The sequence below is a fragment of the Haemorhous mexicanus genome, chromosome 8, assembly GCF_027477595.1.
Source record: "Haemorhous mexicanus isolate bHaeMex1 chromosome 8, bHaeMex1.pri, whole genome shotgun sequence".
Classification (NCBI taxonomy): Eukaryota; Metazoa; Chordata; class Aves; order Passeriformes; family Fringillidae; genus Haemorhous; species Haemorhous mexicanus.
This window is the reverse complement of record NC_082348.1, coordinates 11,343,215-11,368,618: the sequence shown is the minus strand read 5'-3', so window position 1 is coordinate 11,368,618 and position 25,404 is coordinate 11,343,215. Positions and strand designations below refer to the sequence as shown.

Below are 25,404 nucleotides of genomic sequence, written 5' to 3'. Positions count from 1 at the left end.
TAACTGAAACATAATTATTAAAACATTTTATGTTACTCTACATTACAATGTAAATTGTTCCTTTCAATTAAATTTTGAAATACACTAGATTACATAATTTAAATAATTGCAAACTCTTAAATTCACTATCAATGGTAGCAGAGCTGTATTTACATATACTTCTGAGATATTTCACATGCAGCATTATGTTCCAGTCCTTAAGTCAGTTAAATAACAGACTCTCACTGGGAGTGTGCTGCTCTTCCACAGGTTCTACACATATATGGGGTTTATGTGTTTGTTCTTTTTTTCTCTTTCCTTTTTTTTTTTTTTTTTTTTTTTGCTGTGTGCATGCAGCTGAATCTGAGCAAATTGATACCTACTTGATTTGGATTAAAGATGAAAGGCCTTTCTTTTTAAACAAGTGTTTTGACTGAATATACAGAGGTGAATAATGAAACACAGTCCTTAGGAGTAGTGGTGGAAAACAATTTTTTCCAGCTTTCATTCTCTGTTGCATAATACTGCACCTAATTTTGCTGAATACCCGGACTTTACCTAATGCTGATGAAATATAGTCAATAGTGGAAACCTCTCTCATTGTCAAGACTGGCTTTCAACACGATCCATGCAATGGCAAGCATCATATATCATTCTCCTGCAGTGCAACATTACCAAGTCAAATTATTATCCTTCGGTGATCTCGAGCGGAGCCCATCTCTGTATGTACATGAGCCACAAACTATTGTGAGTCCAGGGGTTGGAGTTCAGCACCAGGCTGTAGCATTTGCTTCCAGTGCTAGTCAGAGTCTTTGGGGACCAGGCTCCTCCCTGTGTTGTCCATGGAGCAAGTTCAGACCACTGGGGCTCTCGACGGTCTTTGCATGTGGCACTGGTCAAGCCAAACCTGCCGGTGCAGGACTCAGGGCCTGGTGTGAGGAGTGCTGATCATGATGTTGGGCAGCGCGTTCCGCCGCTTCTTCCAGGAGCCCAGCTCCCTGGAGTAGCGCCTGATCTGCCTGAACCAGTGGTGAGTCCGTGCCCGGTCGCTGTCCCGGAACACAAACGCCTCCCGCCTGATCTCAATGAGTTCGAAGGTGTCGTCGCAGTCGGGATCAGTGGAGACAATGCAATTACTCAGCCTCAAGGGCTCCCTGAGCAAATGGAACTTCCCGTTATTTTTGTCCCTGATGAGTACCAGCACTGCGTCCTTCACAGGCCCTGGCTCAGCTGATTCCAGACTGGACTCGGACACACGCTTCATGTTCACAAGGAGGAGGACCTGCATGTTCTGGAACTTCAGGGTCTTGCTGCCTTTCTTCACCCACTGGCCGTCGGGGGGCTGGGCCAGCTGCAGAGACCCCTCCATCACAAACCGCGTTTCCTCCCGCAGCCAACCGACGGTTTTGAGGGCGGTTTCTCTCATCTCAATGTTGATGACTTCCCTCTTCTTCTTGCTGTCCTGGCGGAAGGATCGGAGGGTCCACGTGTTCCCCTCCTGCTTGGTTTTCATGTTGATGTGCTCCAGGTGGGACTCGATGCGGCTCTTGGCCTCCCGCAGGCTGCTGTGGTCCGGGTGGTACTCGGTGGTGGCCTTGATGATTCTGCTGAGCAGCAGCGGGTACTTGGTGACCCTTTGCAAAGGGGCCATCAGGAAGGACCTCAAGTTCATCCGCCTCAGTGCTGTGTTGTCATTCTGGGAGACATTCAGGAATATTCTGCAGGGATTTAAGAAGACAGGATGAAATGGTGGTTGTTCTGCCGGCAGATGCTGCAATCCTAAATGCAAATGAACAGCATGGTGCTGACAGCTGCTGGGCACTGCAGCCCCCCCCATTTTTAGCAACCTTGTGAATTCTGTCTTATTAAAGACTAACAACCATTTCTGCAGCTGTGTTTAGCTGCAGAATCCTGATGAGGTGCCTGGGATACTTGCACATAACATTCTAACAGTCTTCTATTAAATCATAAAATAGCAAGGGTGTGATCTTTCTCTGGTACCTACTGACGTAAACATGAGGCAGATACATCAGTTTATATCAGATTGCATAACTTGTTATGCCTTTCATCATTAGATTACAAAGCATATTAAACAAGAAATTGGCTGAGTAGTGGAAAGAGAAATTACTTGCCTGACATTGCCCAATAGACCAAGGCTAGGAATGGGAACCAAATTCCAGTCATGTGTGCCACAAAGTGGCTTTCTGCAGTGGAAACCCAACCTGGGCTCCAGCACAGGGATTGAGAACTGATCTCAGCTGAGTATTATTTGGTGATAGTTCAGTGCAGTGGTCACTGGGCAGATACTGCTAGCACAAAACACAGAGTACAGCTGGGGACCAACTGGTTGATACCAGTGGAGATACGCAGGATTAAATATTTTTTGAGAATAAATGACTGTCCTCACCCCAAGAGGGAGCAGCGATAACTGAAGAACACTAGCATCAGACTTGGATCTAGATGGGCTGGCAAAGGCTTCACCCTCAGCCTGCTGCCTTTCTGTCCCCAAAGGATGAATGTGCTCATCCCCCTTCTCACCTGAGCAACTCCTTCTCCTTCTCCAGAGCATTGAGCATATTCACAGAGGAGGACTGCTGAAGACAATATGTCTGAAAGGCTGGCAGCATGTTCACAAATTCCAGGAATATTTCTCCAATGCACACGGTCATCAGGTCATCGTCCCCCTGCAAGTATGCAATAGGGCCCTGCTCAGTTAGCTCAGGAGAGGCAGAGACAAGGGGCCTGCCTTCAGTCCTATCAGCATGAACTGCTGCAGGATCAGCTGAGCACCAGACCAAATGTGGAGCTGGGCTCACCCTTCCCAGTTGAAAGGCTGTTCCTGAAGGTCTGGGGGGAGTCAGTGCCTGGGGAGGGGAAGGAAAGCTGGTCTAACTGCTTGCTTTTCTACATGCAAAGAGGGCTTCTCTCCTCCTGTGGTCTCAGCCAGCTCACCAGAACAAGGGCTTGAAGGCCAGAGTGAGCTTCTTAGTCAAGAGGGTGTATTGTGCCCATGCTTGTGGGGCAGGAAAGCTCCTTATGTAAGGCAAGGTGTATCAGTAGAAGTGGCCATACACAGCTGTAGAGCAGGGAGCAACCTGCACTGCCTGGTCCCACAGACAGCCTAGAGCCAAGCTGCAGTAAACTGCAAGCCAAGGCAAACACAGCCAAGCCAGCATGAAGCCAGCCAGCTCAGAGCTGCAAGAGCAAAGCCTAAAAGACAGAGCAAGCTGAGCTCTGTGCCCCCATGGTCACATCTTACCAGCGTTCAGGCCAACTGGCTTAAAACTAACTTTGATAATGAGACCATTAATACCTGTTAATGGGATAAATGAGCAAGACTGCTGATGTCAGTGGCATCATCATAGCACAGTGAGTCCAACACCTGCAACCTGGCACAGAGCTCCTGAAATCTGCAGGAATAGCCAAGAGAGTAAGGACCTAGATAGCTGATAGCTGACCATAACCCAGAAGAACTACCTCCTGTTCCTCTGCTCCAACTATGCTGCCCCCCCTAATACAAAACCTATTCCAGTCTGCCCAGTCCAGCCCCTTTTGAGGGCAGAGGCAGCATCATACCTGATCAAAGGCCTGATCAATCTCTTCTTGAAGTATCTCCAGGAAACTCTCATTGAGGTCAATGAGCTCCTGGACGTTGCTGAAGATGCCCTGGAGCTGCTCCTGGCTCAGCAGGCCAGCTGCCTGCATGGGGAGGTAGAACTCCTCTTTGATGATGCGCAGGTCCTCTCCATAGCTGGCCTCCGTGTTGACAAACTCCAGCACAGACTCCTTGCGCTCCGTCCTGCGCTTGCGGCACTTCTCGCAGAGATCAGCCCGCCTCTGGTTGCAGTTCTGGACATCTGTCTCCACCGGGAGGTCCCTTTCTCCACAATCGGTGCAGGGACGGTGGGCTTCCCAGGCCTGCAGGGAGCTCAGCGTTTCAGATGCCCTGTTCCTCCACTTCCTGGCTGGCATCTGGCCAATGCCACTATCTGCCCTCTCCACATCCGCTGACTTGGTCCGGGTGGCCGCAGTGGGATCCAGGTCATCCCGGGCATCATTCACACCAACAATCCCGCTGTCCGTGCTCAGGCTGCTGACGTTGCTCCAGTGACGTCTGGAGCGGAGGGAGCCCCGTGGGGTGCGTCGGGTCTCGTCAAAGCTGCCACCATAGCCAAGGTTGGCTTTTGCTACCACTGGACCTGAGAACAGACACAAATCATTACAGGCACTGCCAGCTGCACAGAGTTCACCCGAGGAACTCGTGCTGGCACAGCCATGAATGGCAGGAACCCTGGGGGGACAGGCTGGCTCTGGTGAAGCAGGGCTGTGAATGCCTCCCGTTTTGCTGCTGAGACTGGGGGTGGGAGTCAGAAGTAAACAGCTCCCAGGTGAAGTCTGGGATCTGTCATCCCTGCACTGCCCATACCTGTGAACTAATGTGGGCTGCATCTTCCCCTGCCATCTACCAGTTAGAGACAGAGCAGAGCAGATCCTGATTTCCCGCACACCTGGGTACAACCCAGGATGCTTCCCTCCCCTACTTTTATAGAGTTACTCCACATTTAGAGCAGCACAGCATCTGGCCCATAAGCCCCTGCGTGTGCAGTGTGTGTACCACAGTCCCGCTCCTGCCGGCGCTTCTGCGCGTGCTGCCGCGCTGCAGCCGCGATCTTCAGCTCCAGCTGCTTCCTCTTCACCGAGTCTGTCGGCATCGGGTCACTGAAGTGCGGCCGCAGCCGGCACTCCCGCTGGGCCTTGGCACCGTCCGTGCTCTCATGGACAATGTCGGAGTTGGATCGGCGACAGGCAGGACTGGGGGTCTGCAAGAAAGACAGGAAAGGGTTTGGAGCAAGGCTGAGCTCAAAGCAGCTCCTGGTTTTGCACTCACTGGACTTCAGCTGCCAAAGAAGGGAAAAGGAAACTCATCAGTAATGGGATGGTAAATGTAGCTCTGCTACATGATGATTAAGAAATCTGTCCCCCTGAGTCCCTCTGTCTTGCTCAGCCCTAACAAGTAAGGACCCCTCTCCCTTTGCTGTTGTATAGCTCTGAGTACAGCAGCTCTGAGGTGGCTGGATCACGGCTGTCAAATAAGCGTGAAATGTCAACAGCACGGCCCCGGCTGTGTGTGCTCAGGGACCTGAGCTCGCTTGCAGCTGCTCTGTGAAGGTTTCAGCACTGCAGGGCAGGAAGTTCAGCCTCTGTGCCCCATCTGCACTAGCAGCTTGCCCAAGGGGGCACTAGGAGGGAATCTGTCTGAACCCCCAGAAACACTGGAAGCCATGAAGGGGTTATCGCTGAACTCCCTGCATGAAATGCAGTGGCACAGGCAGAGGCAAAAAAGTCACTCCTGTTTTACTGAGTGTAATAAAAAAGCTTCTAATGCTTCTAACAGCGTTCTAACAGCATCACTCATGGGAGTCTTCCAGATTGCCATCTCCCAGCCTGCCCAGTTCCTACAATGAAGGGACCCTTCAGAGCTTCTAACAAGGAAAAAATCCTGAAGACATGCATGAGAGGGGAATTCCTCTCTCTTACATTCCCTGCAGGTGGAATGTCGCTGGATGTCTCATTGCTTGGCTTGTCTTCCCAGGTCTCTGTTGCCATGGACATCGCTGTGGGCTGCTGGCTGTCCTCCAGAGGTGGGAGATCAGCTTCCCTCAGATCACACTGCCCCTTGGAGGGGGATTTGGCAGCAGTCTCGGCATTGCAGCTGCAAGGGAAGAAGACTCCATTGAAGGTCATGGATGCAGTTCTCCTGCTGTTCCTGACACAGATGAAACTGAGCAGAGAGACCAGATTCAAACAATGATCTGCAACAGTTCAGGAAAAGTGCAGGCAGGATTTGTGACTGGTCAGCATGGACGGCTGTGCTTGTGTTTCAGGGGCTCTAAGCACTACTCAGTTAAGACATTGCAAACTGGGTAACTGCACTCGTGCCAACATCAGTCTGGGTTATCAAGTCTCGGCTGTTCACAGGGCATTTTTGTGTCCATAAAACATGAGGTGCTCCACAGGGACCAGAAACACTCCTTTCTAAGTAGGCCACATCCACATCTGCTGCTATTTAAGGAGATGCTGCCAACACAGAAACCATATTGCCCATCTGGAAGAAAATCACCTGCTATAAACCATAATACTTTGAGGGGATTAGAGGATTAAAAGAGTATTCCCTCTGTTTTTCATCTCATATGATCCCAAGCCCACTGAAGTCACTGGAAAGATTCTATCTGTTTTCAGTGAACTCATGATCAGGCCTTTTGGAGAGCTTGAGACCTGAAAAGCCTGGCAGTGTCTGTTGCTCTCACTTGGCAGCTCTGGGATGCCCTCAATCATGGCTGTCCAGTGCTAACAAGGGCCTGGCCTGGCTGATACAGGCAGCCTGTCCAACCCCACGTTCCTCCCTCTGAAGACAGCATCGCTCTTCAGACAGACTCAGTCTGGTGCAAAACCACTGACTTGACAGAGTAGTTGACAGGCTGTTGTTTGTGATACTATTTGTGATACATTTTTTTTAACAGGCTTTCTAAGACATCTTATTTCCATGCATAATGAAGACTGTTGGGAAGAATTTTTTTTTTTTTTTTTTTGGTTTACTTAATTTTTATGGACTTGGATTCCTTTAAAAAGGAAGGTTGTGAGGACTGAATATGGATGCTTGTATATACAGGAAGCCAGCGTCGGGAACATATTTCAGGTTCTGCATGTATTTTATGCTTAACAATAATCTCCTATGAGAAAAATCTGCTTCTTCTTAAAGGCTTCACTTGTGAACTTATGCTGGTAGGTCACACTGCTAATGTGCAATTCCAACAGTGTCAGCTACAAGCAAACACATGAGACAGATGGGCATTCTCCTTGCAGTGAATGACAGTTGGCTCCAATAACAAACCATCAGCCAACACTAAAATGACTGAAGAGGGAACAAATCTCCCAGAACACAAACTGGCTCAGTTGTCGGGCCAGAAAAGTTGGTTTGCATCTCTTCAGCTGATGCTTTTTCATCTTTCTCCATTTATGTTTCCAGGTCCCTGCTGACACAACCAGTTAAAGAGAGTTTAGCTATGGCTACATGACAATGGCAACGGTGCCAACAGCAGGCCCCTGGCATTTGCTTTTTTGCTGTCCCTCTCCAGGTCTCTACTCCCCAGCCTGCAGAAAGGGGATACCAACATCTCTGCTGGCACAGAGCAGTCTGTGGCACTTACAAGGCAGCAGTAAGAGCAGAAAAAGCTCACAGCAAGGCTGCAGCCTCCCCATGGTACTGGCCTGGCCTGGTCTGGCTTGAGAGGTTCCTGTCTCCTTCCTCCCTCCTGCCCACAACCATGCTTGGGGTACCACTCCTTAAGTGTGTGTAACTGTCTGTGTGGCCATGATCTAAAACCAGTCTTGAAATTATATGGGTTTAAAACCCCTCCCTCATGTATTCTCAGACAGATAATGTCATCTGTGTTTCATTGACTTGTGTAAAGTATGAACAGATCCACTGGGCAAACCCATGGGAGGGAAGGCACAGGTTAAGGAGCAAGAGAACTCTTGAAGAGGATGTGCCACTGCTGAAAACCACCCTTTCCAAAAGCTGCTCCTGCTCAAACAGCTCCTGGTTAAAAAACACAGAAAAGGGACCATGCTGGGGCACAGAGAGGCAACGGGATGCACCCAAGGTTAGAAGCAGAGCTCATAATTGGAATATTATCTTCTTGATCACACCAGCTCCCACTGTACAGAACATATTCTCATGAGAGATGCTGAGCTTTCATTTGTCATTTTCACAGTGCTTCAAGATCATCCACTTAAATATGGGAAGCACTCCAGAGTATTGCTGCTCCTCTAAGTGAAGCTGACAGCAGCTCTCTGCTGATAGGGTCTACAGACCAGATGCCACCACTTATTGCCGTTAGCATAGTCCAAAAGGGATATTTAAAAAAAAAACTCCAGACATGATCTTCAGTGGGAATAAGAGCCAATATTACCCAGAGAGCTGAGCTAAGGAAACATGACTGAAGATTGAGAAATTCAACCTACCCGTGGCTGATCATCTGGAGGTAAAAAAGGCAGATATGCAGAGCCCACACTGTGTGAAAGGAGGTTTCTTCATCCCTGGTTTGACTGCTCTACTTCTTGTCATGATAAGATCCTTCCTGCTTGATGTACTGGCCACGTGGTCTTGGGGCAAGTGCTGCTCCACACACCACTAGATCAGTTTGTGATCAGAGGGATGTGGGCAAAACAGGGAGGATGCAAGCAGTTTTGTGGAACAACATCTTAGGGCTGCTCCTTTAACATTTGCCTCTGGCTTAGGAGGAAGAGGGGACATTGCCAAGAAAACAGCATATTGCCCCTTTCTCTAGTCCCCTCCTCCTGGCAGAGATCTGTGCTGCCAACAGGTTCACACCACTGCCTGCTCAAGCAAGTCAAGCCCCCTCTGCCCTCACAGAGGGGTGTAGAAGGGGGGACTCCAGCAGCTTTCCTTCTGTTGGACTAAATCACTTATTGGGACAGGAGATTGTGCCTGGGTTTTCCTGTTCTCCCCAAGAGAGGTGATGCACTTGAGCCAACATAGAGAGGACCAGTTATTTTTGAATGTGTTTTTAAACTTCTAGCCATCAACTCTGAATTTCATGGAAGTGGAGGTACTGGGGATGGTATGCAACTGGAAATGCACCTGCTTTCCTTCACTGTCTCTATGGGCCTCTTCATGGTTTTATCATTGTCCAAGCCAGCAGTTCTCAGCCCTTTCCAAACGTTCCTGACTCTTTCTGACTAATGGAAACATTTTTGTGCATGCCTTCCCTGCTGTCACCTGCTTTCCTGACTTGGTGGCAGTCGTCTGCTAGGGGAAGCTGGTATTGTACCCACTGTCCTGTTGTCACCCCACATACAGCCCTTCACTCTTTTCAGGAAGCCTTCTTTCTCAGTCATGTGCTTGGCTAAACAGTGCAGCCTTCTGTTGTCACCATGTCCCTCACTGCATGACACAAATCTGAGGTATTTGCATGTCCTCATCCCAAACAATTCCCCACTTAAGCAATTTCAGAAAGTGGACATTGTACTGACAAGCTTACACCTAGATAGCAACACCCCTTCCCAGCCAGGACTATAACCTAAATTAAGGGTATCCAGTGACTCATGAGGGGGCTAAAGCCACCGTAATTATGAGACTGACCATCAAATCTTCACTGACAAAATATTAAGTCAATTGACTGAATCTTAAGTAATTAACAATTAATTACTATGGCGACTGCTAACTTACAGACAAAACTGCTTTGTAAAACTGACACACAGAAGCACTAGAAAGAGAAGACAGTTTTAGCTATTTTACTCTGTGATGCTCCATCACAACATATCTATCAGAGACTTGCTGAGCTGAGTATCTGTGGAAACAGGACCAAATCAGCAAATTAGCTTTCAGCTGATTTCATTTGAGACTTAGAAAGAATGTGGTCTGGATGGCAGTGATTGTAATTTCGCACCCAAAATGCAGACAAAAATCTCTAATCTCTGCCGTGAAAGTCAGCGAAGTAGTGAATATTCAGGGACATTATGGTCTCAGGTGAAAATTATAGAAAACTGATAAATTTCAAAACAAAGGAAACCAGAGTTTCCCAATAACCAGTGCTTTGGCAATATCAATTACCATTAATTGTTATTAGTCTGAAAACAATAAGACCAGGGTGGTTCCTTCACATATAAAATTACCTCTCTAAAACTGGAATCATTGTCATTCACATTTTTAGATCAACTATCATTTTGGTGTTAATAAAAATTGCTTCACAGATTTTAACAAATCCAACTAGGGAAACTGAATCCATTCACAGAAACAAAAAACACTGTGGATATTAAAAGCACAGAAACCACACATAAAGGCCCAGGGCAGGAAGTGTTTGGAGGCTGGCAGAGTAGTGGGAAGGAAGATCATATGCACTCCTCATTTCCTGTACTTTGCTCTGCATACATCTTGGGCTCCAGATACCAGTACAATCATTGATCTGCAAAGAGACGGCTGTTCTTGCAGCCTTACTGCTTGTGTCATTCTGTGTATTTCATTTCACATTCATGACAAAAATAGCCTAATCCATTAAAATGGTTGCATCCCATAACTTTCTCATCTACTTCTTCATTGGGTTTTCATACTGTAGAAGAAAAGCACTAAGGCTGGGCTGGACAGCTGAGAGAAGCACTGAGGGCTCTGACACCACCTACTTCCCTTTGGATTATAAAGTTGCAGAATTATTTCTACTGTCACTCAGGCTTCAGCCCCACTTAAGTTCTTTCAGATGACTCTCATTCCTGTGCAGAAGTCACTACTATCTCCTCCAAAACCAGAGTCCAGTCTCAGATCAGGCATTCCAGAAATAAAAAGACAGCATACAAGGTTGATGCCCTGGCATTTCACACACCTATCTGTGGATTGCAGAAGCAGCCAGGAACCAAGTCTAATGCAATACTTCGCAAATCCAGCTATGAAAGCCATGTGCATGGAAACAAACCACTACACAAACACTTACTCCTTCTTTTCCCATCAGCCTCACCTCATGATATGACAGTGATAACTGCTCCAAATTCAGAGCTTCTAGAACTTGGCTGATTCCTACTGTGCCACCCTGCATAGAAAGGGATTCCCACTTCTTAGGCAGGAGGGAGGTAACAGGACTGCAGTGTCCTGTTACCTCCCTCCAGGATAGAGAAACCAGTTGTGAACATCTTACCCAAAGGGAAAAAACCCTGGATGGAGAAAGAGGAAGGCTCTACAGAAGTATTTTCTCTGGCTGCCTACACAGAGATGGCAGAAGGACAGTATTTATAAGTACTTTCACTCACTGCCTGTGCAGGTCTCCAAGAGGGGGTTAAAGACTCATAGCAGCCATCTTACCCTTGTGTGCCTGTTCACTACCATCAGGCAGCAAGTGAAAGCACTTGCTGCTGCATGTCACACTATCTAAATTCATGTCCTGCAGTGGTGGGACAGACTCTACATCTTTATTCAAAGGAATCATATCAGTACTTTGTATCCATTGGTTATCTTCTACTTTTAACAGATGCTAAAAAATAATAATTAAAAAAAGACATCCTGACAATTTAACATAGAAATAAAATGGGTGGGAAACTGGGTGTCAGAACTACTAATGGCTGTTGTCTTTACAGGATTAAGGTGCACAAAAAGGAAAAGTCTTGATGAAAATGCTTTCTGATGTTTAATTCCCCACAAGGTGGAATTTAAGCTGAACAGATTTAAAGACACGACCATGTGGCTATCAGAGACTCCAAGATGAAAGGCTCTGCCAACAGCACATTTATGCTACAGGAATTATATGTACCTATCAGGAGAAAGACCAGATCATTAACAAGGGAACTGCTTTCAGGTGACCCCATGGAGCATGTTACCTTTTCTTAATAAGTTCCAAGGCTGAACCTATGAATTCATCCTTCATTTTTTGTAGCTTAGCTCCATAGCTGGATAAGTCTGTGGCTTCTAACAGCAGCGATGAACAGCAAGAGGACTGGGCTTCAGAAGCCAGTGACTGCCCTGCCAGGTGGGGGACATCATTTAATTGTCTTGGCTCTCCTTTCTGCTGCTCAGTACTGAAGATCTCCTGCCCCGCACTATGTATTGCTCCTGCCTGTAGAGGTGATCGTGGAATAGGACTGGAACAAATAGGGACTGGTGATGTATCTGGGATGGAGGTCTGGAAGGTTCTGTCCTTTACCTCAAGACTGCTCATCTTGAAACCATCCCATGTGGCTGGGTTTTGGGAAAAGCCAGCAGAGGTATGGTTTTCATGAAATACATCATCATCCTCCTCTGCAGTGACAGCAGGTTCATTCACAGCTTTGGTTTCTAAAGCTTCTGGACAGACATTCTTACTGTTTTCCTCCTCCATTGTCTGGTTTGCAGCCAGACCCCTTTTCAAGCAATCTGCTGGCCCACTGCTGATGTCAGATGAAATTCCCTCCTTACTTCTCATTTGCTTGAACTCCTCAAAAGTGGGTATGTAGAGTCTCCCTTTGCAGCGGCCTTTCTTGCTCTGTCCCAGTGTGACTTCGCCATCTGTTTCCCCACTGCACTGTTCTACGGTCTCTGCTGTTCTGGATTTGCCCATCTCATGGCTTTCCCCAGCATGCTGAAGGGGCAAATTCGGGGAGCTATTCTGCCTTCGGAGCTGAAGCCTCCTCTGAGCTTCCTGCTTGATGTCTTCTGGACTGATGATGCTGTGTGCAAAGCACAGTCCTTGTCCTGCTGTGAGGCTGTGCCTGAGAGCAGTGTGTTCCACCAGAACCGTGCAGCAGTTCACAGCACAGCCATTCCTGCACTGCCGGCATACCTGGCATCCAAAGCACTCCTGGACCATCAGCTCAGGTAGGGCCACCTGTGGGCGCACTGGCTTACAGGGCTCTGCCACCTTACTGCTGTGCAGCCTCAGCTTCTCCTTCAGCTCTTTTCTGGCATCCCTGTGTAGGGCTCTTTCCTGTGCGGAAGGGAAGAGCCACTGAGGCACTTTGGCAAAGGGAGGGAGGAGCACATCCTGTGCGGATCGAGACGTCTGTTTAGCACGGAGAGAAAGGTTCCTCAGAGAGTCTGATGCACTCTGTACTGGGGCCACATCCACACAGCCTTCTGTCCACTGACTGGTGCCTCTATAGCGAAAGATGATCTCGTTATCCAGGCTCCGGCAGTGAGAATACAGCTCACAGTCAGCAACTGCTGCCCAGTGCAGGTTTTCCACACTCCGATACATCCGGTTTTCCACAGGACTGGCCAAACGTGCCTTGCCTGTGTGGCAGGCAAGAGTGTGGAAGTCCCCAGAAAAAATATGAGTGTCTAGGTTCTTTAGTGGATGCATGCTGCTAACTGAAAAATCCTTTAAGCCATGTTGTGCACAGAGCTGATTATTTTGGCAGCTCGAGATCACCCGGCAGTGTTCCTGTCTCTCATCAACACTGATGTATGTCATAGCAAATGCACATGGAGGCTCTAGGACAGTGGCGTTTAGGGGGAGAGGAGGGAGCTGGGGTGTCGCTTAGATGCCAGTCAATGTCCACAGCCCACAGACAGCAAAGTGTGCTGCTGGGCACTCACATAAGAGACCTCTCACATGGGTGGAGTCGCCATGCGTAGAAGACCTGTGAATGGAAGGAAAGATGAGTTACTGAAGCAGCCGGGTGCTGACTCGCAGGATGCAGCAGCAGGTCTGCTTCCAGGCTATGCAGAATCCAACACCAACAGCTTGGGCAGGAGCAGAGCAGCGTAACTGGGCGATGAGCCATGGGGCTTGGGGCAGGGAAGTTTTTCTTTTCCAGCCAAGCCAACAGTGGCCTTACACTACCTGTCTGAATTTGGAGAAGTTTATCCTACCTACCATCAGCAACCCCCTCACAATAACATTGCTCAGCTCTAGAGACAAATGCTCAGAAGTGCTTGCTGCAGGCCCAGCTTACTCACACAGCAGCACTATGGAAACAGCAGATTTATAAGAGATAGTGAGATTTCTTCCCTAAAACAGGGTGCAGACAAGAGTGTATGAGTTAAGGGGGATGCTGGGGCTGGGAAAGGATGACATAACTGTGGTGTCCTTGAAGACTCAAGTAGCAAGGAGGAAGAAGAAGGCTGACAGGTCGTGATTTTGTGCTTGACAGTCACATTACAGCCCCTTATTGCTCTGATTCATCCTTCACAAGGAAGATGCATATGGTTTACTGACTGCATATGGTAGCCAAGCATTGCCAAGGCCTTTCCAGTGCAGAGACAAAGGTATCGTACAGACTTTCACAAATGCACCCTCCTGACTCCTTAGCCACAGGCTCAAATGATCATCTTCCCATGACAGCTCAGCAGAAGCCCCAAAAGAGAAAGCTGTGCTTTTCAAGGCTCCTCCTATGAGCTGTGTTCAGGGAATCTAAGTGACTAAATCACATGTTTGGAGTGGAGAATTAAATCCTTGAACTCCAGTTTGGGCCAGCAGGATGAAGGCTAAGTGGCTAAGTCCTTGCTGGAAGTGGACAGAGCCTCCTTACACTGAATGGAGAGACTCCAGATTTCTTTTAGAGATTTTCCATGGACTTTCCAGCAGTCACACAAGACACAACACATCAGTGTCTGCTACAGTCCAGTCCACTCCCTTCCTTGGCAATCAGAGGCAAAGGGAATGAGTGAGTGCCATATGTAAAGGAGAGTAAGATTGGGCAGGAGATATGGGGTTAGCCTGAGATTTGAAAGGGCAAGATAGAGCTGGGATGGTGGGGCATGAATCTTTAATAATAAGCCAGGCAAGAACCAACCAGGTTGAACACACAGGAAGAGGTCTTGATAAAGCAAGACAGAACCAGTTACAGCCCAGACTGTTCTGTAGTGCAGCTGGATTCCCCACATGTGGCCAACTATTCAGGCAGTGCAGCCACCTTGATCAGGAGGGGAATGAAGAGGTTTGTTTCTCCCTGAAGGCACCACAGGCACCTAGCCATGTGATGCACCAACAGAGATCTATCTGAGGGAAAGTCTGAGGTACTGTATTGCCTGGAAGATAATCTTGCTAACACACTATGAAGTTGATTCATCCCTTGCTTAGAGTGACTCAAATTAGCATATTTTCCCCGCATTAATGAAATTATGTCTAATCTCATCCCAGAGAGGGAAGGCAAAACTGCTCCTGCAGTTCACCACTGAATGAAAAACATAATTTGCATCCTTCATAACTGCTAAAAATAAAAACTAAAACTAGCTCTCAAAGTGTGCTGTTCCCCAAAACGTCACAGGCACTTCTCACCCGGTCTTCTCATGGTGGGGCTGGAGCTCCCCCTTCTTCACGGCTCTGGAGGAGCCCACAGGTGACAGCAGAGAAACGTGAGGATCAGGACTTTCTGTGCTCATAGGTTATAACATAATCTGTCAAGAAAGAAAGAATTATATGATGTGAAAGCCAGTCACTGAGCAGACAGCATGGCTCCTGGTAGTGCCGGAGGGCTCCTGTGAGAAAGTGCTGTTAATAAAGGATGCCATGCCCTGTCAGGTTGGTCTGTGATCAGGTCACAGACACAGGACTAAAAGCCACCACATACTTTTGGCACTATGTTTTCAGAACAAGAAGAAAGAGAAAACAGCCCTTGCAGTGAGAGCAGAGAATACAGCTGCCCTTGGCCAAGGCAGGGAGTTACACAGAGTAAGGCCTGAAGAGAAAGCAAGGGCCACGAGAGGCAGGATCCTGGGCTGGACACTGGCTCACAGGCTCTGCATGTGTGCATGTGACAGCACGGGGGCCAGAGGAGAAAGTGCACAGGCAGGGGCAGAAGCAGCCAGGAGAGGAGCAAGGAAGCAGAGGCACAGAAACAACAGGGTGGGATCTGTCTGTGGGTGCTCCATTCACCAAGAGATGGGCAGCATTGGGAATACAATTGATTTTTGTCCTCATGATTCTCTTCAGGTGGAAGCTCACTGTCAGGACTCATAGAGCTGACCCCTCTGTGGGCTGCAGGTCAGTGACAGAGATGCCAGGCATGGGAGCTCAGGGGCCACTCTGTCCCTGCCCACTCAAGTGCACAGCACAGGCCATGCAGGGGGCTTTACACCCCTCCATTTCTCAGGGGAATGCCCCAAACCCTCCAGCAAGTGAGGGTACCCCTCTGCACTGCAGAACAGCACAGGCCCATTTCCCCAGCAGCCATGAAGGTACCAGTGCTCTCAAGCACTGCCAGGCAGTAGGAACCTGCTGCTGCTTTGTCAGGCAGGATTTTCCAGAAAATGTGCATGTGATGGCAAAAGTCACTTCCAGGGAAGGAGCAGCTGGAAGAAACCTGCTGTGGGCACAGTGGGGCAGGCAGAGTGAGGGACAGAGAGTGGGAGCCAGAGGCAGGTTTGCAGAGCAGAGGAGCCAGAGAAGGCAGAGAACAGACAGAGCTAGCTGTGAGACAGCAGGGGACAGAGACTTTCCAGAGGAGGCTGCACAAAGTTTGCTGACATGTAGGCAAGAACCAAAATTTACAGGATTAAGTGCAGAAAGATGGGAATTTTGTTCCCAAATAATTTATTTTAATATTTTTCACCCATTGGGGGTGAATTTTCTTTCTCTGAACAGTGATTTTTTTTGGTTTAAACACTTCTAACACAGTCCTTCTGATACTTCCAGGAGAGCTAAGAGCAAAGGTACACATGGATATAGCTCACAGGCGGGTAAGCAAGGGGGTCTTGTGCCCTGGCTGGAGTGAGAGTCTCAGAAATCAGTGAGTTCTGTTCCCCCTAACACCTGCAGGGCAGCTGTGGAGATCTCATAACAGCCAGCTCAGGCAGCAGCACCTTTGTTCCCCATCACTCCACTCTTGGAAGGACCACCTCTTTCCAGCTGAACTCTTGTGATCTTGCCTGTTCCTCCATGTCACTGCCCTGAGGGCTGTGCACAGCATGTCAGGCAGCTAAGCTTAATTTCACTGAGCACCCAAGGCAGCTGCTGCCCGAGTCATGACCTGGACAGGGGACTGGCTGAGGCACAGCCTCCTTCCCCCACTGCTCAGGGATGCTTGGAGCAGGAGAAAAGCAGTGGTCTCTCTAAAGCTTGTAACCAGGAAACACTGAGTCTTTCTCCCTCCTTCCCCTGTTCTTCTCCTCCATGGCACACAGCAACTGCATCATAGTTTCAGCTCAGATGCCTGCATTTGCCAGGTCATTGACGCCCCATGATATAAAACATGTGCCTACACACTCAGCTCCCAAGTACCATGGCCACAAGCCTGTTGTAGGCAGTGTGCTGCAGGAGAGCACAAGATGGAGACAGAAAAAAACCCAAACCAAGTTAATATGCTTCTGGTTGATAAGCTAGAGATGACCTCTGAGCACATTCTTGTGGGACCATGGCACATGCAGAGTATTTAGCTGCAGTCTTATATGGTCACCAACAAAGAAACATTGGGAACCACAGCAATTTCAAAGTTTGTCCTCCCACCACCTCAGAGCTGTAAGTACATGCTATAGCTACAGCAGGTGATTCCAGGCATTGACTAGCAGAGGTCAATGAAGTGTGAGGCAACAGAAGGAAGGAAGGAAGAAAATGCTGATTTATTACATGGTGACCCAACTCTGGGTCCTAATTTACCCTCTCCTAAAGGTGCACAGCAGCCCTAATGTATCCTCTGCTCTCTTCCAGTTAGATCAAGCACTGAGTTGCCCATCCTTTGTCACTCCCCAGTGTGTGTGAGCACTGTGGATTGATGCTCCTTCATTTACCCCCCTGAGCACTTCAGGCACTCTTCTCCACACTTACCCAAAGCTCAGGCTTTATCCTAGACCAGCAATCCTCCAGGCCAATGGTCACTTATTCCAGACCAAATAGCAAAGCAGAGTTTAGGGTTGCTGCAGCATGTCATTGCTCCTCAATCACATTGTCTGTGAAACATTTTCCTGTTCCCTGGCTCAAGGACTGAAAAGTTTCTAGTGGTTATGAGCCTCATGCCTTAAGTGAGCATAAGAGTAAGGGCAATGTGTGCTCAGCTTATTTTCTACCATGTGATTCTGTTTAATCAACTTCTCCACTACTCCGATAAGTGCCTGCTTGGAGACTTGCCATTAACCTTAATTTTCCTGTAAAATCCCCCCCAAGAACTTATTTCTCAAGGATTAAAGCTGGAAGGATAAATTATTTCTTCCAAAACACATCAGAACTGTTCTGCCTGGCTGACCTTCCCAGCAAAGCACGAGACAAAGTGTCAGGAGGATGAAGCAGGCACACACAGGGTAAGTAGCTCATTGTGGATGAAAAACACTGTGGAGAAGACCAGACACATTCAAGGACTCCAGGAATACCAGGACAAGGGATCACACAGCCTCACAAGGCCTCAGGAAGAGAGGCCACCAAATATGGCAGTGCTGAGTAGGTTTACTGGTTTACTAGGTTTACACAAGATTTACTCTATAGACTTCTCAAACATGGACATTTGTTCCATGAAATGGTGGAGAGCAGCTTGCATCTGTCTGGCATCTCCTGCTTGATCAGAGACATCAAGTTAGGCTGGTACATTTTCCACTTTCCACATTTACAACATTTCAGACATGAGCAAATGAGTTTCCGAGTCATGGCCATCACACCAAACTCCTGCATCCAAGGGAGGGGAATTGCAGATTCTTACTCCATCTTGAAATAAGAGATTACACTAACCTTCAGGTTTTATTCTAATGTCTCTGCATTAGGTTTTGCAAATTGCAGCACTGAACAGAGGTTGGTTTATTCCAGACTACAATCTCCCTTTTATTTCAGAGATCCAGCCAGCTAGAGGGATGTGAACAGCACATTTCAAAGAGCTAGCTAAAGGATTTTAGCAAGCTATTTTACTGCTGTGAGCTTTGTGCTATTTGATACAGCAAACCTCATGGTCACAGCATGATCTGTTTACTGACACGTCATGCACATCACTTCAGCTGCCTAGCAGAGCACCAGCAGTCTCAAGGGAAAGAATGCCAGATGTTTTATTTTTTTAATATTAAAGGTTAACAAGAAAAAGAAAGGTGCCTTGGCTGTATTTGCTTTCTTAGCTGCTCTCTTAACCTACAGAAACTGGTTGATGAAGATAAAGTGGCTGCAGTTAAATTTCTTGGGGGTTTTTTTGTCTGCTGTAGAAGCTGAAACAGGAACACAGCTTATATAGTGTCTGTTAATTGCAGCAGGAGAGGTACAGCCACAGCACAATTTCCTGGGTTTCTTTCTCCTTCCTACGGTAAACATAACTTTCCTTGAGTTCACGGTGTTATCACTTTCATTGTCCTCTGCATGGCATAAATCAGGAGGGCTAACAAGAGGAACAACTGCCAGATTGATTTCAAAACCAGGTAATAATGGGAAAACAATAACTTTATAGTCTGCTCACTGATTTATAGTCCCTCTGTTCTCACCTTAAGCACAAGCAACAACCACAAAGTCTCAGAGACAGCTTGGCATGGGGAACCCCTGAAGACAGAGTACAGCCCAGGGTCAAGAGGGTGCTGAGAGGACAGGCAATGGCATTAAATTCTGCTGTGTTATGAGCTGCTTGCTTCAAGTGGTATTGTCTAGCCATTTTACTCCTTTCACATCTCTTTTCCTAATCCTTTTATGGATTTTTCCATGCTTCTCCAAGTCTTCCTCCATCCCACTGCACTCAACACAACACAACAACTTGTTGTTAACAACTTGTCCAGAAAAACTGGTCTTAGCCACAGTCAGGGCTGGCTGGTCAGAGCAGCCCAAAGGGCACACATGTGCCAGGCAGATGTGTCACAGGAGAATCTGGCCACAGTATCTGTTGATCACCATAGGAACATCCTGCTATGGGTCAGCTCAGTTCCAACAGGGAGAGTGTAGGAATCACCATAACTTCATGTGAGTTTCTATTAGGGCCAGACTGGCTCTGAAATAGTCTCAAGGCAGTGCAAAAGCTACTCTCAAAATTTTATTGACTCACTTAAGTATTCTTGGCTCCTTTTCTGTAGGATTTTTAAGCTGTTTGGGAACTATTTTTATTGACATAAAAGGTTTCACCTGAGAAGCCCCACAGCTCCACACACCCGTGCACTTGGCAGCAGAGCCTCTGATAAATTTTTCTGGCTTCTCTCTCAGTTTCAGCATCACACCCATCATGGTTATGGTTTTCCACTTGTTCCTCTTTCAAAGAGTCTATGATGAGATGATGCTTCCATCCCACCTCCAAGGGCAGGCATTCCAGCACACTGATTTCACATAGACTACTTGCAAGGTGACTTGTGTTCCCTCTTGATTCCCTGCTTTGGGAAAGGGTACCTCCTTTTGTCTCAGCGATGCACACAGGATATTGCTCCAACAGTCCTGCTGATGATGCAGCAGAGGGACTGGAGCTTCAGAGGATTGACATTCATCTTGCAGCAAAGGAAGGCTGAGTAGATTGATTCTTTAGCAAATGCTCCTGGAAACATCAGTGTGACACCCCCATCAAGTGTCCCAGCTGGAGCTGCTTGTCATCGTCAGCTGTGAAGCATCCCAAGAGATGGCAGCATCCACCATCTGCCAAGCTTTCAGTGACTCAACACCCTGGCTGACCACAAAGCTCCTCTGGATGACTCCCTCTCAGGCGAAGCAAGTTCCATTTGCAATGAAGTCTTCTCATGGGAAGATCCCCCATAGCACCTATGAATCTGCAGGGTACATCTGACTGACAGATGCTGCCCTCGTCTGTAACACTGTGAGCCACTCTGCTCCCCTCTTACAGCTGGAGAGGGAGTCCACAGGGTTATAACCTGCAGAGACAATGCTCAGGCTTGAGTTAGCTGATGTTCAGGACCGAGGTGGTTTCCCCTGACCTGTGCAGACACCATGAACCAAACATTCCCAGGCCTTTGGGTCAGGCAGAGCAGATCTTACCGACCACCCCCCTTCATGTGGCACACACACACATCCATTCACTATTGGCCTTACAAGAAACAGACATGATCTGAGCACAGGCTCTGACCTTGCTCCATACCTGGCAAAGACACACGCAGTTCTCAGAGGCAAACCTGAGCCAGGAAAACCTACCCATCCCCCTGTGAGATCTGGGAATTATAAAGCCATATGTCAGCTCACTTTACAAGCTGGCACCTTCACTTCTCCTTCAAATTCCCACTCTGCATAGGTATAACATCAGCACTAACTGCAGAAAATGGTTCCAATGTGGCTACAAGTGAATTTGTTATTTCTTGGGAAGTGGGGAGAAGAAAAGATTAAGGCTGTGACTTGAAGCTCAGTCCCAGCAAAGGGTCCAACATCATTTGTGACTTCTCAGTGCCAGCTCCAGACCATTCTCCTCTGGCTCCCTGCCAGAGGTGTGCCCCAGCCCAGCCCTGATATGCTCAGTCAGTGACTCACACAGCTTTGAGGCAGCCCAGTACTGCCAGCCCAGAGCTCAGCCTCCAGCTGTGGTCAGCAGCACATCCTTTTGGAAAGAGCAACACAGATGGAGCACGTCTGCAGCTGAAAAATGATGAGGTGGGAAACTACACCTCAGATCATCTAAAACTGTCTAGATCCTCTCTGCATGTGTTTGAGGAAGGCAGAAGGGACAGTGCAAAAAAAGCAGGGCACAATGGGTCAGTTGAGTATGAGAACTGACAGGGAGAAGTAAAACAAGTCAGTAGCAGGAAAGGGCTGGCTGCTCCCTTCCCCTTGCAGCATGTGAGGAGGATCAACAGAGCCTTCACCTAAGCTGAGTGTTGTCATCTTTTGTGCACTTAAAACTGGCATTTCAACTCACCATTTTCATTCACTTTCTGGCAAGAAAGAAGTAAAAAGCCAAGTCACACTTACTGGGAAAAATAAAATCAAGTCCTTTTTTAATATTGTCATTTAACTCATGACTTAATCTCATGATTTGCAGGGCCTGAGTCATGATGCTGGATTTCTTTCAGGGTGGAAATACCCCTGGCTGAACTAGCAATACAAGACCGTCATGGCACACAGAAACAGCACTTCCCATGCCCTATTACATTGCTTCCACCAGTCCAAGGACAACAGAAAACCAGTCCTATGCAGTTGGCTTCCTCAGGGTGTCTGAAGGTATTGCTTCTTCCTTGTTCTACAATTGTCCCAAGAGTCTCAGCCTAATCCTTAAAATGCATAGGGCACAGGAAAGAAATCACAACCTAATTCTAAGAATAAGCTGCACGTCCAAAGTTCCTACTCCCTTCCTTGTACCAGGAAAATGTTTCTTGCAGCACAGCCACAAATGTTAAGCTTTGAGTGCACCAGTGACTCACTGCATCACTATTTCCAACCAGGCAATATGAACCTTGGCTCCCATCTTACTAGTGGGGAAAGAAGCCCCACAACTTAATTCTGTTGATCCCAGTTTGTTAACTTTGCACTGGAAGCCACTCCAGCGCTCCCCAAAGCTTTGGGTAGGTGGATGAGCAGAGCTCTTCCATGCCAGCACATATGAGATCAGAAAGAGATCTTGGGGGAGGAAGGGGGTGTTGAGGACGGTGAAGGACATGTATGATCCCATCCTACACCTTGCTTGGTTACATCCCAAAGCTGTCAGGCACTGTGTCATACTGCTGGCAGGCAGGTTTGCCATGAGGAAATGTGCATGACAGCAGTGCCAGTAGTCCTGGCCAGGCATGGACGGCCACAGGCAGTAACACTTCCTGTTCCTTTGGCTCTGGAGGCACTCAGCAGTGCCTCTACAGAAAACCAGGCAGGACTGTGCCCACCACCTGTCTCAGCTGAGGGATGTATCCTCAGATGGTCCAGCACTGCATGTTGCCCACTACGAGGCAGTGGGAGTCCTGACAGGGAGCTGGTGCAGCTGGCCAGGCTCCGCCTCTGCATCAGTCCCAAAGAACATCACAAGCTCTTCCCTACCTACCAGAAAGAATTTATTTGCTTCTTTTGCACATATTTTCAACTCCTCCCACAGGCCTCCCTAAACTATGCCCTCCCTTTCAGATGCTGATGCTTTTCAGCTGATTAAACTGTGGACCAGACCATGAGCTGGGTGTAAATCAGTATTGCTTGTCAATGCTAATTTACACCTGCTGAGAATGTCCCTTCCTTCACCATTTAGCAGAATTATATGACATGTCTTTTATCTCCTCTCACAGTTTACCCTGCCATTCCCCTTTCCTGGCCCCCGAGCCTCCCGCTTTGCTCTGAACTCCCTGGAGGTTTACAGGATAAGTTGCTTATTTGCAATGTAAAGTGTCTCTCGGAACCACAGCCCCGTGCAAACAAACCCAAGAGAGGCACATTTATCCCTACTTGTGCAACAAATCCAACCCCATCTTTTCCTGGCAGCAGTTCCCTAAGCACACACTGCACAGAACTTGCTAAGGGAAGAAATATGTCCCTTATTGCCATTACACAATGCAGGATTTCTCTGGGGAGATGCAGAGGATGGAGAATGAAAGGATTGATTCCACAGAGACTCTGAGCTCTTTCCTTTCTCATTGAAACTGATGGTGATGGCTTACCACCCAGATCAGCACCCTGTAGATTCTGACTGCCAATAGGCAGGACACCATTAATGACTTCTTGTTGCTATGGTGATATTGATGGATACTCTGTGTTGTTTGTGGGAATCCTGTGAAAGCTAGCAAAACAAAAAAAAAAAAAAGAAGTGGGTCAACAAAAATGTGAGTTTGCCTACAAATGGGCAGTTATGTGACATACTTGATGAATTCAGTGGCACTTCACACCTCTTGCCTCCTCCTGCCTCCTGCAAGAACAGCACAGTGTTCCCCAGAGCCAGTGCAAACCCTCCTGCTCGCATCAGGGCCTCTGGTGCAGAGGTGCAGTGCTGCAAGTGGATTTCATTACTAGGCATTACTTTTGCAGCTTCACCCTGGCAACTCATTTCACATACAGAATAAAAATCTTGGCTCCAGTGAAATCACTTGGACCTGTGCCAGAGGGCACAGAGCCAGGATTTCCCCCAGCTCCCAGGATGCCATATCGCAAGTGACAATTTCATTCAGCTGCCTGGAGAGCCACTGGGAACCCCCTGCCTCTCCAGAGCTGTTTCAAGCATGGAAATGCCACTGTTGCAGTTTTTTGCTCTATTTTGCTGAGGCTCAGTGCTGTGCTCTCTTTGAAGGTGGTGTCATGGGCTCTCTCTTGGCTTCCTACTTTGCAGTGTGCAGTTTAGAGCAACCTTTCACCTTTCATCCAAAACGAGTGACCACTGGAAATGACAGGCTGGGCTCCAGTCATAATTGGGTCTTCTCACCTTGCACAAGTGTTCTTGGGATTTGGGGCACAGGAGCCATCTTCCTAAAATAACACTTCTCTCTGACCTTGCTTTCTCGGGGAAAATCATTCCTAACTCATGTTGGTGACACATCAATGAAGAAGTGATAAAGATCCAGTGGAACTCCTTATTTCTCTAGGTGCTATTTATCTAAGCCCACCAAAGAGTGCACAAACTGCAAGATGCCTTGTTTTGGGGAAGATTTTAGTATGATTAACAAATTTTAGACTATGCTTTTTGTCTAAGCAAAGACTCTCATCTTTTCTGCTTCATTTTATGTCTAGGAGTACATACAAATTTACTAAAGAACCTTTTATTCCTAACAGTAGTACCACTCCAGGCATGTATCACTCCATCACCTGACGGGCACTCTTAATCCAGAAAGTTTTTATTCATTTGGATCTGATATTACAGAAGACTTATATCCACAGGGGAGCATTATCTATAGCAATACCATTACATGGACAGTTTTGCCAGTAAATGCCCCAGTGCAGATCAGATTCAATGGATGTTTCAGTGTGTTCAGATCCTTTGCCTCCATATGAACTCAGGAACTGGAAACAAAATTACCCTGCCCCTTTCTTTTGCATCTTTTGATGTCCCTAGATCTAATGGCCTACAGAGTCTGAAAGCACTTTACATCAGGAACAGATCCCAAGAGAAAAATTCAGTTCCTTTCTCTACATTACATGTAGCTGTTCATCAAATTTACCGGGCAAGGTTCCTGAGCACACAGAGGCTGGACCAGCACTGACAGAGGGTCTCTCTCGTATAGCAACCCTTTGATCAGACTGACAACTTCATTTATTTACTTTTGTTTCATATTCTTCAATGCTCCAGTAAGTTATTTTTCCCAGTTGATTATCAAAGGCAAAGGCTGCCCTTTCAAGTTGGATTTGCACCTCTTCCCTTCCCCTCCATTTCAATTAGCTATGGAAATTACTTGGATTTTCTTCTTCTATCTCCTCTTGCCTGCCTGTCTATACAAGAGGCTTTAGGAACACTGATGGCTGGAGAAAACTCCAGCTGATGTCTTCCCTGTAGGAAATGTTGTGACTTTCAATTAGCACATCTAAGTGCTCTGTTTGACCTACTGCTGGCAGGGTGGAGAGCACAGACCCAGCTGCAGTGTCCTGCCTTTTCCCCAGCTAAGAGCAAGGGGATGGAGGGCTGTGAGTGCTGTGGATGGAAGAAAGGAGGTATCACCACAAACCAGTAGGGACAGACAAGGACAGGAACTGGTGTACTACACTGGAAGACAAAAGGTGATAGGAATGTAAAAGCTTCTTGAAATAGGATCTCTGCCTGTGGGGAACTGCTGTTCTGCTGCATTTGCAGCTATTACTTTTCTGCAAACAACTCTGTGACTGCAGAGACACAACAGGCAGTGAACTGCCCAGAGCAGCTTAGGGCTGAGTAGAAATGGCATTTGGACTGGCTGGAGCTCTGGGTTCCTCCACGTGGAGGTGCATGGATAAATGTCTTTAGGCACAAATCCCAGCATGCTGCGAGGAGCACACATTCCACAGGGCAGCTTTCCAAGTATGATTTGCCCTAAACAGCTGGTCACCAAAGGTGTCTGAGATTACAACATCAAGACTTAAAAACACATCAGATATGTTCAGGATAGGAGAATCACTCTAGGCTGTCTTTGACACCAGCTGGGCATTAACACTCAGATGACCCCACAGGAACAGCATTTGGAGAGATCAGACT

General features: G+C 47.6%; 1 protein-coding gene across 1 annotated transcript in view; it reads right to left on the bottom strand.

Annotated features, from left to right (window-relative positions):
* The window catches only part of LOC132330290 (rho guanine nucleotide exchange factor 17-like), a 45,608-nt gene continuing 20,204 nt past the window's right edge, over positions 1 to 25,404 (bottom strand). Inside the window, exons 3-7 of the mRNA XM_059852354.1 lie at positions 5,518 to 5,692; positions 4,595 to 4,799; positions 3,556 to 4,178; positions 2,518 to 2,663; positions 1 to 1,697 (exon numbers count right to left, since the gene is read on the bottom strand). Of these exons, the coding sequence (XP_059708337.1) occupies positions 902 to 1,697; positions 2,518 to 2,663; positions 3,556 to 4,178; positions 4,595 to 4,799; positions 5,518 to 5,692 (1,945 nt within the window). The 3' untranslated portion in view covers positions 1 to 901. The remainder of the gene's footprint in view (positions 1,698 to 2,517; positions 2,664 to 3,555; positions 4,179 to 4,594; positions 4,800 to 5,517; positions 5,693 to 25,404) is intronic.